The sequence below is a fragment of the Vanellus vanellus genome (genome assembly GCF_965231255.1).
Source record: "Vanellus vanellus genome assembly, chromosome: 11".
In the NCBI taxonomy this organism is placed as follows: domain Eukaryota; kingdom Metazoa; phylum Chordata; class Aves; order Charadriiformes; family Charadriidae; genus Vanellus; species Vanellus vanellus.
The window spans coordinates 9,065,824-9,086,096 of NC_138916.1; the positions used below are offsets into that span (position 1 = coordinate 9,065,824).

At 36.0% G+C, this 20,273-nt stretch overlaps 1 protein-coding gene across 1 annotated transcript in view; it reads left to right on the forward strand.

The window, feature by feature from the left end:
* The window catches only part of ADAM10 (ADAM metallopeptidase domain 10), a 52,182-nt gene that overhangs the window by 21,279 nt on the left and 10,630 nt on the right, over positions 1 to 20,273 (forward strand). Inside the window, exons 3-9 of the mRNA XM_082488538.1 lie at positions 3,688 to 3,806; positions 5,780 to 5,938; positions 14,208 to 14,311; positions 15,748 to 15,897; positions 17,071 to 17,163; positions 17,788 to 17,971; positions 19,926 to 20,089. Coding sequence (XP_082344664.1) covers positions 3,688 to 3,806; positions 5,780 to 5,938; positions 14,208 to 14,311; positions 15,748 to 15,897; positions 17,071 to 17,163; positions 17,788 to 17,971; positions 19,926 to 20,089 — 973 coding nt within the window. The remainder of the gene's footprint in view (positions 1 to 3,687; positions 3,807 to 5,779; positions 5,939 to 14,207; positions 14,312 to 15,747; positions 15,898 to 17,070; positions 17,164 to 17,787; positions 17,972 to 19,925; positions 20,090 to 20,273) is intronic.

A 20,273-nucleotide genomic window follows, 5' to 3' on the forward strand; every position in this document is an offset into this window, starting at 1 on the left:
TGAGAAATTTGGGTCTTGAACCGCATTTTGTTGCAGCGTCCCTGCCAACTATCCGTTTGTTTTAATCTGTCATTGCAATTAGCAGTCTCCCCACCTATAAACTGGGATCTTTTCAGTGCAGCTGATTTCATTGACACTTGTTAGTAGTATATTAAGATGTCTCTGCATAGGCATAAAAATGGGATTTACTTTCTCTACTGTAGTTTTCATGTTATACGTGGGTTTTTATGATTACTATTGTTTAAAGTTTGGTGATTTGTTAAAGTTGTTAAGTTCTGGAAGTAGAGATTAATAGATGCTTGTTTCCTAACAGCCCCCACCCCGTCCAAGTTGCCTCTCTCTTCTCCTCCCTTTTTTGGTGGAAGGGAACTAAAGGAAGATTTGTCACTTCCTTTTTCATTATTAAAAGGGTGAACAGTCGAGACAGATAAGCCTATTCCCATCACATGTGTTTGAATGACCAAGAAAAGACCTGTTTAAAAATAGCTGAGAGACGATCAGGTTATCTAATAGTTTATCTAAATTAAGAAATGATCAGAGAATTGTTATTGTGAAAGACAGCTGTGTTATTTTGTATTTGAAATAGTTCTGTAATCCTGCAGATAGAGCTAATTTTATTAATAAATAGGTAATTAACAGCATGGATTAGATCTGTAGTGTTAGTTATGTACCAATGTGGAAAGTAAGAAGAGGGGGGAAAATGAAAAGAGAATAAATAGAGGCTTCTTAATTTTAAAACCAGTGAAACTTTTTATTTTGTACATATGACTTCTAACTGTCCATTTTGAAGCGACAGATAGGGTAGTATTGATGGAAGAGTATCCTGCCCAGAAGGAAGAACCGTTCCCAGCTTGAGTGGACTCTGCTGAGCTTCTGCTTGCCCCTCCAAAAGCACAGTCCTGTAGAGCAGGGCATCGAGACAAACCTGACCCTAAAGCATGGTTACGTGATCGTCAACAACAGTAGTCCAGAAGCACAATGCTGAATGTCACGATAATTTTTAAGAATGAAAACGTAGATGACTTGGCAGTTAAGGAAGTGATACCCTGGATGGCTTCACAATTGAGGCCTAGGGCTAGTTCATCTACTTGGTGTTATTTTAGGCTAAACTTGGTACCTTACTTGCCTTCATTGCGAGATAATCAAGTCCTTTTTTTTTTTTTTTTTTTTTCCCCACTCCACTGATGTATATGTGAGTGAGTATATGAGAAGTCCTGCATTGTCTTACATAGTGTACTCCAAAATGATAAAGAAATTGTTGATGCAGTTGAGTAGAGATGATAATTGCTCCTCAATTTTATTTGAAACTTACTTTAAAATTAGATTTTTCTGGTTGTATGCATGTTACTTTTTTGCACTTCTGAGAGAAAAGTGCTATATAGATTAAGTTGGTGGTTTTTGGAAAACCTGCTTTTTTTCATCAGGGAAAAAGTAATTTTAGCTATAATAGGTGCTCTTGCTGGGATTAGTAGATACTTCAGTTCATCAGAGACAGGATTACAGACTTCTTATGGTAAGAAGTCTTCTATCAAATATTAGAGAAGGGAGGAGAGCTGTTCTAAAGTATCCAGGATCTCTTGCCATCTAACTGCAGTTCAGATGCACTCAGTCACAGGGAAAACTCACACTAAAATGGAGTTCAAATCTAACACCTTGAGCAGTGTGGTATGACCAAAGTGAGTAGAACTTGAAGTACTTGAATGAAATTCTTAATTCTTATCACTGCTGTTCTTATTTTTTTTTCTGCCTGTTCATTTCTAACTTTTTCTGCCCAGAAGAGCCACACAAGGTGGCTTAAAGTATCTTCTTCCCCCTGCTGCTAGAAGAATGCATTGTGTAATCTTGGAGCATTCTGTCTTGCGATGTTTTTGTGGGTTGCTTATTCATGTTACCTTTTCAACCTCATGAACCTCTGTTACCAAAAAACAGTTTTACAGAGCTAGTAAAGAGACTAACTTGAAGAATTATTCTTATTTTTTGTATCTAGGTGATGTTATGAATACTAGCTATTTTTTCTAAAACATGCCTTTCTATCTGGCTGTGGATAGCTAACTGTGAGCTGGTGTGTGTTCTTTGGTGACTCCAATAGTCAAGCACGTTTGTAGTGAACTGTGTCTTCCTTTTTAACAGGAAAATCTGCCCTCATAGAACACATCCATACTGAAACTATAATCTGAGCCCTGGCTGGCGTGGCACAAAGCCCAGGAGTCACAGGGAGTTGCTGAAGTTTAACCTACGCCATCCAGTAGCCACGTCTCAGAATTTCTCAACCTTGCAGTAGATACCTCTAACACATCACCAGAGGAGAATACTTGCTTTGAAGCTTTATTAACATTGTGGCAACAATAATAGAAAAAGACAGTTTGATTGTGGAATACTGTTTGCATTACAGAATAGTCAACATGAGTCACTAGAGCCCTTACCAGGTTTTAAGTGTAGGCATAGCTTTTTTCTTTGGTCCTGAGTCTTGCATCTTAATGTACAGTTGTTTCAAAATACTTACAACTGTAGTGTCATATTATTTAATGTGGAAAGGAGGACTGAAAATATATTTTGTATATGCTTCAGCTGTACTAAAAAGTAATTAATTGACTTTACACTGTGGTACTTGTTTAGATTCTTTTGCTGTTAGCACAAATGGATACTAGCTTTCACTAGGGAAATTCAGCTCTCATTTGTGTACTGTGTATACTGAGAGACTGGTCACGTTATTTTTATATGAAGACTCTGACACAGTTGTAGTCAACTTACCAGAGTTACTTTTTGTGTAACTAATTGGTGACATAACTATAATATTCCTTCAATTTCATGATTGTGCAGAAAGAGAAAAATATAGGAAGAAAATCAAGAATAAAATTGGAATGACTGAAGTTTCAACACTTCACTGATCTGTATTTGCACAATGTGTTTATGCAAAATTTAAGAGAATACCAAATGAAATTCTGAAGCAAGCTAACAGTTGTCACAGGTATGAATTCACGTAATGTCAGGCACTTTAAAACACTTTGGTTATGTTGCTTGACTTCACTGAACCAAACTTTTGGTTTTGTACAAAGATAATGTAGTATATTTCATATAAAGATTAGCAGTAAGATTTGCATCAAATAACGTAGAGTTGTAATTTGAACAAGATCGCTCAATTAGTAAGCTGTTTACATAGTTGTGCATGTAACTACCAATTAAGTATTTTTTTATTAAATGTTGTTACCCATCTTATTTTTTGTTTCAGTTGAAATAGTAATTAGATCACCTGTTTCATTTATATATCTTAAATGTTGGCAATGAAAGTAAAATAAGCTGATATTTGTTCTTATTTCTTCTGATTCACAGTGCTGTTAAGTGGAATAGTTGCTTTTTCCCTTAAGCTGCATCCGTGTCTTATGGAGGAATGGGAACAAGTGTATAGTCAAAGTCAGCATTACAGATTCATGCGTTTAAGTCTAACCCTGCTTTCTGGTTTGAATCTTGTAGATTTAGCTACTTGTATCAAAAGCATCTAACTAATCTTGCTTGAGAAAATCCTTCTAGGCTATGGTCTAATTCTTGTACAGTAAAAACATTTTTTATAGGTAAATTTTAGAGTCTGCATTTTTTTTTTGTATGAAAATGATGGTTAGAAGTACTTTGCTTAGTGCTCTTGTAATTGAAGCTCAAAGCCCATTTACCATCTTGTTTTATTCACTTTAGACACTTCAACCTTCGAATGAAGAGAGATACATCTCTTTTTAGTGATGACTTTAAAGTAGAAATATCAAACCAAGTAATTGATTATGATACCTCCCATATTTACACTGGACACATTTATGGTAAGTACAGCACCTTGTAATGGATTAAAGTGCAGTCATTGTAAACGTTTTTTTTAATAGTATATGCAGAAAATTAATATCTGTATGATTAGGTTTTCTTCATTATCAAACTTTAATAATGCATCTGAATGCATTTAAACTCCATCTGCTTTTATCCTCATATAAGAGTCATTCTTAACAAATGAGCATTTTAGCTAATAATTTTCATATCATATTTGGAAGTTCAACTCTGTTCATGAACATACTCTTCATAGAAGTCTGCATTAAAAAAAAGAAAAGAAAAAGCTGTCTGCATTAAAAAAAAATCGGGTACTCTTCTTAGTTTAAAGGAATTTAAGAAATATAGAGCTATCATCATTAAGGGTAACATACCTGATTTCCATATACAAAAGATAAAATTGATTAAGAAGGAAGGAGAGTTAAGGAATTTAAAGCAGATGAAAAGAAGATAACGATTAAGACTTACTCTGTCCTTCTTTGTACAGTCTGTTTGGTTTTGAAGTTCTCCGTTAGTAACGTTCTATGGTCTTAAAGTCACTTTTAAACTGGGAAGAGAAGTGTACATGCTTAGCACTTTATATGCATTTAGGTAGACCAGTTGACTTAAGTAGATCAGAGGGCTTTTAAGGTGTGTGTGGTCTTTTGTTGTGTGGTTCTTTTTGTTTGTTCGTTTGTTTTTTTTTCCTACTTTGTGAAAGTATCTCATAGAAGCATTTGATTCTCTCCATATTGCTGAGGGATGAGATTAAAGGATCCACATGAACCCACTCACTGAGCTTCTCTGTGTTTTCTTTTAATCCTCCTTATTATATTTCTCAGTCACCCCAAGTTTGTGTTTGTCATGAAGATCATGAATGAAGTTAGAGTTGAGTATATAAACTGTTCTGTTGTTTGTTCTTGATTTCCATTCAGATCAAGAGTTTTCCTTCTAAGTACTCTGAAATTTCCAAAGATACATGGCTTATAAGTTCAGGATATTGATGTGCATTCTAATAGAGTATAGTCTGAAGTAAATCTGGGATCCTTACGAATGTTTTAAAATTAGTGTTCCACAAAGCCTATTTCTACTTTTTAGTGTTCTGTCTTAAGAGTTGTATGGCATATCTTCAAGATGCTTTCTCCGAATTTCAGTACTCTGTGTGAGCTTTATAAAATTATTGATAGTTGATAATTAGAAATTAGTGCTGGTTAATGGTAAGAATGAGTACGGTTCTGATAATTTGATAGTGTGATTGTGAACCCTCCTCAGTGGAGGACATGAACACTCTTTTAGTAATCCTTCATCCTTTTTATGGAAAAGGCTTGTTGGGGATGCTGCATGTTGTAGCTGTCAATGATTAAACTTTGACAGCTGTACTTTTCCAGATTGTGACTGTTTCAGATACAAATTCACTCCATCCCACATTTCAACCTAACTACAGTTTTAAGAGGTTTATGCTTGAAGAGAAAAATGGATTTCTTGAATATAGGGAAATCTTTCGTTGAAAGCTGTCAAAGTTCAGTATACACTTTGATTTTTATTTTTTTTTATAACTTCATGAACAGATGTATAAAGACAGAACTTGGATATACGATTAAATGCTGTATGTGTGACAGCTCTAAAATATGTTAACTTATTCATTATGTACTTTTTAAACATGCCATTTATGTACCTGATTAGGAAGCTATTGAACTTAGTAACTATGATTTTGGGATAACTGTATGTCTTACTGTTGAATATTCTTAGTCTTAGAAATTCAGACATAAACTTTCTGCAAGAATGGCTTACTGCTCTTATCCAGAATCTTATTACTGCATAATTCATACAGTTTTTAGCAGTTCAGTACTGGTGCATGAGCAGGATAATTATGCACGTATCATACTTTAGCATTGTCTGCTTAACATCTTGGGTAGTGTGTATGCTTGAAGTTTGCACAGGACCGAAAGCTTTTAGAAAGGTATAAAAAAACCTAATGCACTTTTTCCCTTAACAGGTGAGCAGGGAAGTCTTAGCCATGGGTCTGTTATTGATGGAAGATTTGAAGGATTCATCCAAACTCACAGTGGGACCTTTTACATTGAGCCAGCAGAGAGATATATTAAGGACAAAACTCTACCGTTCCACTCTGTCATTTATCATGAAGATGATATCAGTGAGTACTTCCATTTTGTGCTACAGATGAAATTTTTTTATTATTATTAAATGTCAAAAACTGTAACCCATTTGTAAGTATCAAATGAGACTTTGGCTTGCGTATGACAATGTGAATCATGCTGTCCTGAACTGATTCATATACAGTTATGGTGTGAAAGAGATTTACAGCAAACCAAACTGGGTCTTCCTTATACTGCCATTTTAAGAAAGCATTAAGCAGTCAGGCTTAAGTGTATAAGCAGTATATCTTCTACTCAGTGGATACATGTTTCTTTTGAAAAATACGTTCTTAAAATGCTCCATACTAATTGTTCTTCCCTGTCATGTGGAAAATAAAGGATAATTAAAGTTTGTCACTAAGTGTTCACCTACATCTAGTGAAGGTGGTACTTGTGGGAAATAAAAGCTTCCCCTGCATGCATTAGGTCACAGATCCTTCAGAGACCTCTTCAGAAGCTGTGGTGGCAGCCAGTATGTCCCATTTTACACAGTAGCTGATGGAAGTGTACGGAGAATACTTCTTGAATTTGAAGAGTATAGCCCCAGAAGTCTGGCTTTAGTTGTAAATGCCCAGAAGGATGAGAAAGTACCACAGAATACTTTCACATCTTCAGAACTGATGCATCAGTTTTCCTGCACTCTACATGCTTTTTTACGTATGATCATTATTCAGCTATAAGAAAAATCAGTTTTATTTGATGCTTAATAACTTTATGCTGAACCCCAAAAATCCTGCAATAAAGTTATGATTCCAAGTTTCAATCCTTCCAAGGAGATATTGGCAGAGAGTCACTTTAAGATTACCTTTTGCTTATTGAAGCTAACAAGTTGTGTGTTGCAAGCTAACTTTATGTAGGACTTCAGTCTTGCTTAAAAATCAATTTAAACTATAACTTCATTTAAAAACTTGTCCCGTCAGGCCATTGTGCAAATCCTAGAAGACTTGAGTTTGAAATCTCATTTGGAATTGGATGAAGACTTTTGGATTAGATCACCAGAAATGACTTGAACCACTCTCGTGATGATATATGTATAGATAATTTTCAAAGTGTGTCATAATGAGATTGTATTGTGAAAAGAAACGTCAAAAATAGGAAGGTAGATGAGGAAATTCTCTGGTTGTGATTTGGCTTTATGTATTGTCATTTTCTCTGTGCTATAAGCCAGTGGAAAACACTCTCTCTCTGGTTACTTCTCTTGTGTGAATGCAGTGAAATGATCTTTATCTGCTAAAAACTCAGCAGATTTGTTTTTTTTTTCTAATTGAATAAAGCTTCTGAAATACTGCTGTATTTTGCATTCAGTGGCAGTGTGTGCTGTCTTTAAGTACGTTAAAATCGCTGTGAGCTAGCAGATATGTTTGTCCTTCCTGTTACCCCATTCTGTAAATACGATTACTAACCCAAAATCAAACAGAAGTTGCATAATTTTAAAGAGCTTCTGAATGAATGCAGTTATTAAATTTTATGTACGTTGTGAGTTACACTTGTTTTCTGACTGACTAAATGTATGTCTTCCTGGTGCATACAAGACCCATATTTGAGAATAAAGTAACTTTATAGGATAGCATTCCATATACTACTTTGATTCTGAAAGAGAAGCTGGAGCATGCATTTAATCTTCAGCTCAGCACAGCATTGCAGGTGAAAGCCGGAGAAGGCAGTTCTCCTTGCTAGCTGCTCTTGGAGTATTACAGGGTTTGCTGCTGGAACAGAACAACAGTGGGGGAAAAGTACTAAAATAATTATGAAAGCCTGGTGTGAAACCATAAGATACATCTTTTATAACCACATTTGTGTGAATAATTTGCACATACTTCTACATTCTTTGGTATGTTTTATAGGTCTCACCAAGCAGTTCAATTCACTGCTTAATGGTGGGAATACTGGACTACCACTTCCATAGCACGTCCTGTATAGAAGTCACTGTCTGCCTTGCAAAGGGGTTTATTAAGCCTGTTGTAGACAAGGGGGTGAGGAGGGAAGTAAAGGGACATAAGGCAGTAAAGTGATTTGCTTGGTTTCCAAGGGGCGAGACAAGCAAGAAGATTGTCTCATGTCCCAGTTCCCTATTCTGTAAATAGTGGGTGACTAAAAATACTCTTCACTGTTATCAACTAATGACAGAAATAGGACTGTCCCTTAAAGAAGCAGATAGTTTGATTTTTATGAAAGTTAGTATTGGTGTTTTGTAGAAATTATCTCTGTTGGAGGAGTAAATGGATCACTTGAGAGCTGGAAAAAGCTAATGATGAAATTGGTTCATAATATCTTATTAAAGCGAACGGGAGCAGGGTATGATTTTTTTTTAATTAATTCGGGTGATGGTATGTTGGCTTACACCGTTTTTCCTCTTGAATCCAGTGCATCAATACCATCAGTTAGAAACAAAATCAGATTATCAGAGGGGATTGTTTAAATCTACTCCAGAGAGCCACATTAAAGCAGCAGTACAATACAGCTTCCAAATCACTGAGAGAACGTTGCTGCCTGCTCAGCATGGTTGAAAACAGCCCGTCCTGGAGCTATGTCTGAGCAGCACTCTGAAAATGTGCCGCCACTCTTGGCTGCTGTCAGTGCAGTCTGATGTGCATGTGTTCTGATTGTGGTGTTCAGCTCTTGTCGTTGGTATCCTCTGTGCCTCCAGGATTTCTGTGGTCTGAAATATTTGAAGTATACAACTGCTTCTGTCACTTGGTGAATCATGCTTTTGAGGCTAAATTTTTTTTTTGCCTTTCGTGAGAGCTGATTTTGCATTGAACTGCAGCTCCGAAAAAACCCCAACAACTAAAACAAGCTAAGCTTTACAGTAGCTTTAAAAATAAAAACAAGCATGCAAATCTGTTGTTATTGCTCTAATCTAAAGCTAACTCTTGTGGAATAGAGTCAAACCACTAGTATCTTATACAGGACAAACGCAACACAAATGCTTATGTTTCTAACTTAGGAGAGACTGGGAGAAGTTGTCATCTTTGCTTTAATTTGGGATATTTTTTGGTCACCCATGTTTCAGCTTTTTGAAACAATATGCTCTTTAGTACTTTTCAGAAATCACAATGCAACCTATGATTAGCATCTCAATGAGTTCTTATTCAGTAGTTAAACAAAAGTTTTCTTGTAAATGGGGATTATATTGTCAACTTTATAAGGCAGCTTTTGTCTGTTACAGTGGATGTGGTGACCAGTGGAAGGTGGCCCTTTATTCATGACTCGAAACACTAGTTGAATGATTTTAGTTTCTAAACTACTCTTGATCTGTTTTATAATTTAGTGCTAGAAAGGTGCAAATTGCTATTTTCATTTTGGAAACTTTTCTTTAGGGATTAGGATTTCATTGGAGCTATATCTATTTAAATCATGTATGCCTCAAATGTATCCCTGAGTTCATACTGTAAAATACAAAATTGATATTTCCTCAGATCAATAATAGACAGGAAAATCCCATTCAGATCTTCAGGAAAACGAGTGTGGTCATTTAATTGTCTTTATGGTCTTGGAAGAACTATATGACTGAGAACAGAAAGTAAAGTTATTTTGTAATTTTGCAGAGGCCTGTCTGCCGAATGAACTGACCATTGCAAGCTATGTATTATTAGTGAGAACTTGGTTTCTTTTTTTTCATACTGTGGTGGTTGATTTAATAACAAAGGTCTACTTGGTGGTTGTCATGGGAGCACCGTGTGACAGACTGCTTAGAATAAAATCTGTAATAAGGATTTTTTTGTATCTGCTTAAATTTGAATTTTGTTTTGACACTATTGCTTTTGCTAGTATTGGGAAATCTCTATGGCTGGCTGTTGAAGAACTGCATTTTCATAATTTTTAATGGAAGTTGTTGCCATATCCTTGCCCCAGATGCCTAAATCCAGTATCTGTTAAGAAGTTAACCTAAATGCTTAACAGGTGATACTATTTACTGATGGGCAGAAGAAAAAAATTCACTTGATAAGGAATCTCTGTGTGGTAGGTAATGCCTTTTTTAAAAGGATAAAATTTCTTACTTTGAGCATCTGTAGTTGTATATATCATTAATAATGATCTGCCATCTGGTTAGAATAAAATATCGTATGAAATGACAAGTTTTTTGTTGTTTGTTTAGGTTTAATATTATTGCGTTATTATTGTTGTACATCCTGACAGAATGTTGATAGTAAAGACCTGAAAGTGGAAAATGGGAAACTGGACAATATGGGAAAAAAAAAATAAAGTATTGGTTTTGCCCGAGGATTTTCTCTAGTTAGAGAATTGATCCTGTAATTAAACTTTTCTTTTATAGAGCTGATGGAAAGCAGGCTTCTAGTTTTTCCTCAACCCTGTATTTGCTGTAAACAATCATTTCATGGTAAATTAAATGCTTTCTCTTGCTCAGTTCTTACGGTTGTGGGAGGAATAGGCTACAAAGCTCTTGTTCCCCAAGAGCTGGCAGAAGGCTGTACCCCTCAGAGCGCTTAAAGGCATCACAAGGGCATGGACCAGACTTTGATGTGGGTCAAAACTGGGCAAGTCATCTGGCCCCATGTAGCTCCTGTTTGGCTCCAGAAATGGGGCTGCTGCAGGGGATGGTGGGAATAGGAAGCCTCAGAAGATGAAGAGGAGCAGTGCCCTCACGGTTTGGCGGTAATGCAGCATTTAGCAAAAGAAAGCTTTGTATGCAACTTTCCCTGCAAGCTGGACAGGGTTCCGAAGTGAACTGTCCTGTATCACCTGCCTCCTGTGTTTAGCAGGGTGCATTTAAATCTGTCCATGGGGATTCGTCTTTTCCAGCACATGCAAAACCTTGGCAGTTGCTGTAGCAGACTGTTTCAATTCTTCATAATTTCAACTGTCATGCCTTTAAAGTTTCTCTTACTAGATTATTACTTTTGAAGTAAGAAGTATTTGTTTGAAATCCAGGCAGTCAGTATAAAAAAATGTATTAAGGGATTTCCTAACCTCTTCAGGAAACAAGATACACAGGAAAGACTGCTTATTTTGCGTAATGCACTGAGAGCATTTATTTCTAGTACTGTTCTGTCAATTGTCATAATGCCGCAGAGTATGAATAGAAGTGTGGTGATAGCAGAAAATGTCATTTTGACTGCACGGCACATTTTGCACCAGCACATGTTTCCAGTTAATTTCTGTGGATTCCTGCAGTTACCAGCTGCAGGAGTTGCTCTAAAGCTAGGATAGTTTCATGTATGTGAAGTGTGCTGATGGGGAAGCAGTATTGCCCATTCCTCCTGCCCTTGTGTCGCGAGCTGTTGTCACAGAGATAAATGGTCGGTGGTATGAAATTGGGTAGTGGGTAATGAGAATTTTAGTTAAATTAAATACAGTAGAATTTATTTAATACTATTCTGGGAGGAAAAAAAAAGGTGCTGGAGATGGTGAAGGGAAGGATCATATCTGTAATCCTTTGCTCTTAACTCCAACCTAGTGATAGTAAGCAGAATCCTCAAAAGTACAGATGACCTCTACAGTGAGTGGTGCTTTTTGTTTAATATTGGTTATAGCAAAGCCAATGTTCCACTGCATTGCTAATCTACTTGGGTGAGGTGCTTAGAGTAAGAGCATTTTGTTCTCTCATTCTCTCTCTTCATTCTTCTGGCACTGTGCTAGGGCTAACCATACTGGGAGGAATGTGATGAGACAGCAGTTCATAAGTGGTATTTGTGTGGTGTTAGAAATGGAAATGTGGGAAACTAATATGCAGGAAATCATTAAATAAACTTAGAAGGTTCATGAACGTTTCTGTAAAATAGTGAAAGGAAAATACCAGTTCCTTCAGAAGTCTAGGATTCTTTTTTTTTTTTTTTTTTTTTTCCAAAAACCTAAGGTAGTGCACATTAATTGTAGTTACTTCTTAAAAGGTGTTTGTTTTTTGTTTTTTGTTTTTTTTTTTTATTTAAAGAAATGACCTTATTGGAATCCTAACAAATTACCTCCCACACAGTATCAGGATTTTGCTAATAAGTCTCGTTGGCAAACACCGGTCAAAACAGTGGGCATAAAGTTGACCAAAGAAAAAGTTACTTTGTTGTATGTTGGAGCAGCTTTTCTAAAATTCAGACTGGAAATAAGTTTTAAATACAATACTGTACTTGGATACCTTTATAGTACATAAAATTAATTAGCTAGTGAGATAATGAATAACTGTTTACACCCAACTATAATCTTTCAGTTACTCTTAGACTGAAAGTTTCTTTGCCAAGAAACATGTTTATTAAATCTGGTTCTCTCCCATTAAGCAAAGTTTACAATTGCAGTAAAATATTTTGGACCTGGCAAAGGACCCAATTTGAAAAAAAATATTAACTATGTTTAAATTGGCTTCATTTGTCATTAAACCTGTTTGGTTTTTTTTTTTTAAACTAATTAGACGTGACCTCTTTTAATACTTGTAAATATGTGTGATTGAGAGGAATGAAGGTTGGAAGACTGCTTTTATTTCTTGATCAGCCCTCTTAAGCTTACTGGTGGGTCCACTGAATCCAGTCTTTGGGTATTTTGGAGCATGATGTCATATTAAATGGTTTGGATTTTTTTCAGAACTCAACTTCAGCTGTGTGTGCCAAGGATATGATTTTTTTTTATTCCTGTCTGCTATTTAATTGTCCCCCAACTTTTCATGATTGAAATGCAAAGTTTAGAGCTTAATGATATATGGAGAAAACCTGAAGCAAGTTGAGCTTGTATATTGAAATAGTTTAGCAGTATCATACAGTATGACTGCAGGAAACAGATATCAAAGATAATTAAAGGCAACTGTCAGGTGTACCAGAGTGCATCTACTGTGCTCCGGCTGCTAATAGGCTTTGACTCCACAGAGCCAGACTAGAGCTAGTCAAGGGTAAAATCCCCTGAAATGCGTATAATGTGGACATCAGGTCCTCGGTGCTGGTTCTTAGGCTTTATAAATCTACTCCTATGTGTCTGTTCCATTTACTCTGTGATTTTGGACCTTCATGCTTTCTTAAAAAAAAAAAAAAATACCCCACCAAACAAACAAAAAAAACAACCCCAACCTACCAATAACTCCCCAAAACCAATAAACTTTGCTAAAGTTTACACATTTCTGACAAAACCTGCACCCTGCTGAGGTGATGGTAAAACTATGGTTTGTCCTACAGAAGCTGGTTCCTTTAGTATTTACACATGTAGCTCTCATATTCTGTACTCCATTCTCTCTTACTAGAGCACCAACTTATAATGGGATCCAGTTTGCAGAGAAACTGAAGGGGCAAGACCCTCTTCCCTGCAGTGCTTCTCATCTCCAGGGGAAGCTTCTGCAAGTACAGGTTGCTTATAAATAGGTACTCATGGCCAAAACCGAACCGTGTGTCTGAAGTGTGTTCACGTGTGCAGTGAGATCTGCATTGACAAGTATTGCAAGAATGGCCCTCAGCAAGCAGCTGCTTGTATGATATTCCCATTGAGCTAGTTTGGATCTCCAGCACGTTTAACTCGTGTACCTGGATAGTACTGCAGTTTTGTTGTTAAAATTTAAACAGTCAGCTATAGTAAGGAGGTGATGAAAATGTTTTTCAGTCTTCTTTTACTTTGCTTGTGTTAAATATACCTGTAGACTTTGTAATCTGTAATTCTGTAAATTTTAAATCTGTACACATGCATGTATGCATATACACACTGATCTCATCCTTAATTGTATCGTTTACATTCCAGAATGGAAATCATACATTTAATCTTGTCAATAAAATTGGTAGCAAACTCATAATTCTAGAATTGTAGAGATAAAACCAAGGATCATTCGAGTTTCAGTTCTTAAGTATTAGCAGTTAAGTTGCATAATATAAAAATTTTCAGAAATTCTGTGAAAAATGAATAAAGTAATAGCATCCTATAAGAATGTTAGAAAGTCGTCTTAGTTTTAGTTTACGAATAAAATAATGTTTAGTGTATTTGATCTCTAATAATTTTCCATTGTGAGTTCATTTTTTTTTTTAAGGCTGCTGTTAGTTCAAGCTAATTGTACAGATGTGTAAATAATACCTTTCATTCTTATGTCAGATGTTGCTCATGTTTTCTTTTGCTATAAGAAAATTAAGTTAAGAAGCAATTGTTAGTTTTGTTCTGTTTGTAAAACTAAGAATGTACCTTGGTAGAAATAATTACGTAAAGACAGCTGCATAAAGCTTGACTCTTAGGATGCTTCCCTCAAACTACATGAGCAATACTGGACACAAACTGAGTAAGTTGCAGGGATACAGCCATATTTTGCACTTGTACTTGGAATTTGAAAACTCAACCTAGCCTTCCTCTTTTTAGGATATCCACATAAATACGGACCACAAGGAGGCTGTGCAGATCATTCAGTATTTGAAAGAATGCAGAAGTACCAGATGACTGGTATAGAAGAACCAACAACAGAGGTACAACACACACTAATGGATTATGTTGATTGGAAATTAGTGTAATAACTTCCTACTTCTCGTATGTTGTCTCTTACTTTTGGTCAGTTGTCATCCCTCAACATTGGGAGGTACTTAAATTATTATTGCTAGGGGTTTCTTATTAATATAGTTTTTCTGAATTCTTTTTCTCATTGCTTCTGCAGCATAGATGTGCTAGCTCATAGTCTTAATGAATCCTACATGATCTCAAATTTTTCAACAATTGGAATGTTAGATGGATGTGAAAATCAAGCTTGAGATGAGGAATATACTTTATTGCAGTTGAGACGGAAAAGTTTCAAGATCCCTTGATCTCTAATATATTGGTCCTTAAAGAAGTAATACTTTTAGATTTTCAAGTTATGTTAATGTAACACTTGTAATATCTGAGAGCTTTCAGTGGTAAATGAAGTGCTATGAGTGGGAGGGTCTTACTAGCAACATTGAGGACTGAAGGGGTTACGGTGTGCTACAGGTTGCCTGTATGTAGTAGGTAAGTGGTCTATGGAAGGGGCTTGCCTCCCTCTTTAGAGTCCTGCAGGTTTTTTGCCTTCAAGTTTTTACCACTTGGCATAAAATTGGATTTTTTTTTTTTTTTTTTTCCCCAACATTTTCCAAATTATCAAGTTTCTCTTAGTGTTAGCTATATTCCAAGCTGTTTCAAGTTTTTGGCGTCATTTTTTCGTGTCAGTTAAGTAAATACCAACAGAACTACACAATGTGGCTTGTTAAATAACATTAGCAACTTAAAGTTTATTTACGTTGTGACTCCAGAAATTATCAGCAGTATTACACAATTCAGTGTTGGTAACAATAACATGCTTTCCCAAAAATTGACTTGTAAAACTTTGTGGAGAGAATGGGCCTTCTACCAGTGAATACCCTAAGGCAAAAGTGTTAGCAGATACTGCTCTGACAAAAGAGCGCTATGTTAACTTCATGTTTAGTGTATCATTTGTTCCATGCAGAAGTGTGTAAGTATTTCTGTTTGTCCAGGTAGCTGAAAAAAGGTCATTGCAATGTGAAATAACCTGTGTTAGGGAAGGTGCATAAGTCCCACAGCACTGTTTGTTTCTACTCTACAAACTGTTTGTTCATCTTAGAAAAGGATTATGAAAAGAAGAATTCCAAAGATCACATCAATGAAAAAAATGTATTTCACACTGACTGCCTTTTGTAATATAAAATGAAATGCACAGGAAGTGTTGACTGAGATATCATTAAAAATAGATGACATACTTGAAAACTGGCTATAACATACTTAGTTTAATTCAAGATTCATGGAACTTTGGGTTAAAGAAAAAGAAGGAAAATCTGTATTAGTGGAGTATGTTTAAAAAAATCCATCGCTTTTTTAGGTAATCTAGTGCAGTAGATCTACAGAATTAATATATTTATTTCCTGTGTATGTGTAGAAGCCTTTTGAAGAGCCTAAGAACAATGGTCCACAGCTTTTAAGAAAAAAGCGTGCCACTCAGGCTGAAAAAAATACGTGTCAGCTGTATATTCAGACTGATCATCTGTTCTACAAGCATTATGGAACAAGGGAAGCTGTAATTGCACAGGTATTTCCAATCCCTTTGTTTTACACAAGTGAAATAAAGCAGACTGTTTATTTCTGATAAATTTCCTGTAATTTAATTGTGTATGTTAATGCTTATTTACTTTAGAATGTCTTGCTTCATCTGTTTCAGTGATCTTGACGTTATGGAAACAGCTTTTTTTAGTTCCCTAAAAAGGTGCTATGTATTGGTGACAAAAGTCCTGGGCACTTGTGGTTCCTTCAGTTAATAATGGCAGCTGTGGCTTGTTTAATACCTCTGAACAAGTCTGACTTTTGTTGTTACTCAGAAAAGTAGTCCTTCCTGAAGTGTTCTCTTCTGTTTACCAGCCCGCCGAGCCTCTGTGTTAGCACTTGCAGAGCCTTCCATTCAAAATCTTGGTTGAAAACACTGTGAGCTAATGCTGCTGAGCTCTGTCCCTGTTGTGTTTGATGGAGTGGAAGGTTAAAAAAGCAGTGGCAACTGAAGGCAGATGCTTTTCATTTGTCACTATACTAATAACCAGAAAAAGTTTTGGGTTTTTTTGCTGATAATTTGCTAAAGATATAGCTAGGATGTTAACATACTTCTCTTGAAGTTTGAAGTTTCCAGGACAACTGCCACTTGCAAATCTCACTTTTACTGTTTATTCATCACACTCTGCATACACAATTCAATTTGAGCAATATTTTCAAAGCTCTGAAGTCACCTTCAAAATTGGTTTTCAATGAGTTAGCATTTCTATGTGCGCTTGGAAAAGGTAACTGATCAATTTTTTCACATTTGTGTTTTACCAGAAATGAAAGAATAATGCTGTAACCAGTAAATTTTTTGTCAAAAAAAGAGACGCAGTGCTTTGAATACTATTTTAACTACATGCTGTATTATTGTAGCGATGAGTCCGATGAGTATCACAAACAGGTATCTGAATAGTTGCTAGAATTATGGTTTAAAAAAAAAAAAAGGCAAACAGCAAAACATTTTGCTGTTATCTGGCATGGTGGCAATGCAGGTAGTAGATTATATAGTAATTTATTTCCATTATTTACCATTGTCATTTGATTAAAAAGGCCTGCTAGAGTTCATATGGCACAGTATCTTATATGTAAAAGTATAGGCCTTGCAGTTGTTGCTATTTAGAGTTAGCTATAGTGTAGTACATTGATCTTTGAACTGTAGATACTTTGTTCTTGACAGATATCCAGCCATGTCAAAGCGATTGACACAATTTACCAGTCAACAGATTTTTCAGGAATCCGTAACATCAGCTTCATGGTGAAACGAATAAGAGTAAGTTGTATGGGAAATACTTTTTAGCTTCGCTGATATTGCTTGGAGGCTGTATTTTTCAAAGGTTCAGTTTCTGTTCACTTGTAACCATTTATTGTTAGTGATTTTGTAACACAAGTGTCCCTGCAGTAAATAGTTCCCTAATCCATTTATTTGGTTTGGTTTCAGTGTTTATTGTCAAAAGCCCGCTAGGTCTGTTATTAAGCCCTAGTCAGTTTTTATAGGAAACAACTTCTTATGTTTCCACAGTGTTGACTGTGTGGCAAAGAGACTGTATTGCTTTCCAAGACCTTTAATACTAAAATAGATAATTGCTATCGGTTTGAAAGTTCCTTCTAAAAGCAATGATTTAAGAAAATAACTATAAACTTTATGGTACTGATGGAAAGGAAAAAGAGAGAAATAAGAAAGTGGGGATTTACTACACAAATACAATTACTTTCTTATTGTAGAACTTGGTTTTCCAAATATTGGGGTGGTAATTTTTCAAGGCCTATAAGTGTTTAGCAACATCTTTAACTATTTAACATAACAAGACATTGACAACAGTAAGCCTCTTAGCTGATATTTACAAGTCAAGTGAAAGTGAAACATGTCTTACAGTTTGTTTCCATTTACTTTTAGATTAACACAACTGTAGATGAGAAGGACTCTTCCAATCCCTTCAGATTTCCGAACATTGGCGTTGAAAAATTTCTGGAACTGAACTCGGAACAGAATCACGATGATTATTGCTTGGCCTATGTGTTTACGGACCGTGATTTTGATGATGGAGTCCTTGGTCTGGCTTGGGTTGGAGCCCCTTCAGGTAATTATACCTAAACCTTCAGTGCTATGAGATCAAGTATGGTTGGTATGTACGAAGAAGAAAGGTAGAAACTATGTCATTTAAATTGACAGCAAATAGACAAAAATCTCATAACCAACTTTTCACAATTTTGGTTAGGTATGGTTTCATTTTACGTTATTTTTTGTATGTATAAATAGTGTATCATTTGTCAGTTTAGTCTTGCTGTCTTTCTGATGAGCAAGATGTGAACAATAAAGAATAATGAATTTCTTTTGTCAGACAAGGGTGGTATTACTTGGATGGCTTTTCATTCATGGCAGGTATGAGTGACCAGTAAAGTGACAGAAGAAAGTGTTTATGCTATATATAAACAGAATTTACAGCTATGCAGTTTAAATTTTGTAGTATGCAGTTTAAATTTTGTAGTATGCAGTTTAAATTTTGTAGTATGCAGTTTAAATTTTGTAGTAGAACTAGACTGCAGAATCCATAGGTTTTCTAGGTAGTACTGAAAGCACATTTTTAATTTTTTTTTTAAGTATAATCAGTGAGATCTTGTTCCAGGAGATACCAGGATAATTATTGTGTGACTCTTCTAGAACTGCTTCTGTGATTTCTATACAATAAGGAATTGGGCCGAAGAACAAAAGGGTTCTATGAGACTTTGTAAGAGACTAGATACTTTTATGAGAACATTATGAAGAGCTTTAACAGAATTCAAGTTATTGTGGAAGAAACACTAAACTGTTCCTGAGATTATAACCTCACTTTGTTTACTGCTGGACTTTGCTCTAAGGCACATGTTGGTTATAGAGTACTGGAGATGTGTGGAAAACTGCTGTGGAATGACAGTCTCTCAGGCTTTGATTTTAGGAGATTAAAATGCTTAAATAAGTAGTAGTATTCAGAGGGGTAACAGATCAGCAGACCCATGAGTGTAGTAAGTATGTTAGAGGGAGCTGTGTGGACTAACCTTAGTGACTGTGGAAGAACCATAGGAAAAATAAGACACAGGTGGCCCCTGTAAATAAGCAGAGGGGTCTGTGATGACTAGTCTAGTGTATGGACTGAGCAAGCACAGGATGACCTGGAATGCGCATTCCATAAACGCTGCTTCTAAAATTAGACTGCAACTTTGCTTCAGAAAGCAAGGAAACTTCTTTAGAGTGTTTTTTAGACCCTGTTTATGTTAGCAATAGAATAGCTGAATTTTAGAACTTTGATAATGCTTCAGTACAAATTCAGTCACAATTTTGAGACTTTTCCAAACAAGTAAGTGTTTTTTCAAGACCCGCCTGGATGCAGTCCTGAGTAACGTGCTCTAGGCAATCCTGCTTTAGCAAGGGAGTTGGACTAGATGATTTCTAGAGGTCCCTTCCAACTCTGAAAATTCTGTGATTCTGTAAGTGTGATGCACTTGATTGTTGACCTTCTAAATATGGGTCTGATTAACCCAGACATCAAAAGCATTTTCAGCTTTAGTTTGTAGAATGGAAAAATGAGTCACTTTTGCTGACAAGGATATATAGCTAATCTTAGGCACTTTGTATAAATGCCCTTGCTGTGAGAGAGGATATCCTGTGACTTTACTGTGGTTTTTTTTTTTTTTTCATTTTGTGAAATCCAGATGGGTTGTAGATTGAGGCTACCTGTACTGCACCCTGCTAGTCCTGTACTCCAGGTAGGGTGGAATCAGGGCTTGTCCCTGCAGTGAAAGCCCAAAATAGCTCTTACTTAACAGCTGTTCTAAACCAGCGAACTTCTTGTGGGGATGTATCCATTCAGTGCTGAGAGCATTAGTGTGGATAATTCTAATCTACTTTCAAAGTTGGGTTAATATTAATTACACAGAGGAACTCTTAGTCCGTAAGCATCCGCTGAGGAGGCAAGCTGTTTCTTGTTCTAAATGCCACTAGAAAAGTAAGAATACTTTTCCTAAATGGCTAACTCTTGTACTTTTGATTAAATGCAGGGAGTTCTGGTGGGATATGTGAAAAGAGCAAATTGTACTCTGATGGTAAGAAGAAGTCTTTGAACACTGGAATTATCACTGTTCAGAACTATGGCTCTCATGTTCCTCCCAAGGTTTCTCATATTACTTTTGCTCATGAGGTTGGGCACAACTTTGGTTCGCCTGTGAGTATTACTATTGATCTGTTAACTCACTTTCAGCCATTTTGGAATGCATGATTTGTGAAGGGAGTTTTTACTTCTTATAAACAAGGAAAACGTGCTGGTGACTGCACGTGCATGTGTGCATGCACACTGTATACAAGCAAAAAGCAGGTTGCTGAACTAAGCTGCTTTTACAATTATTTGA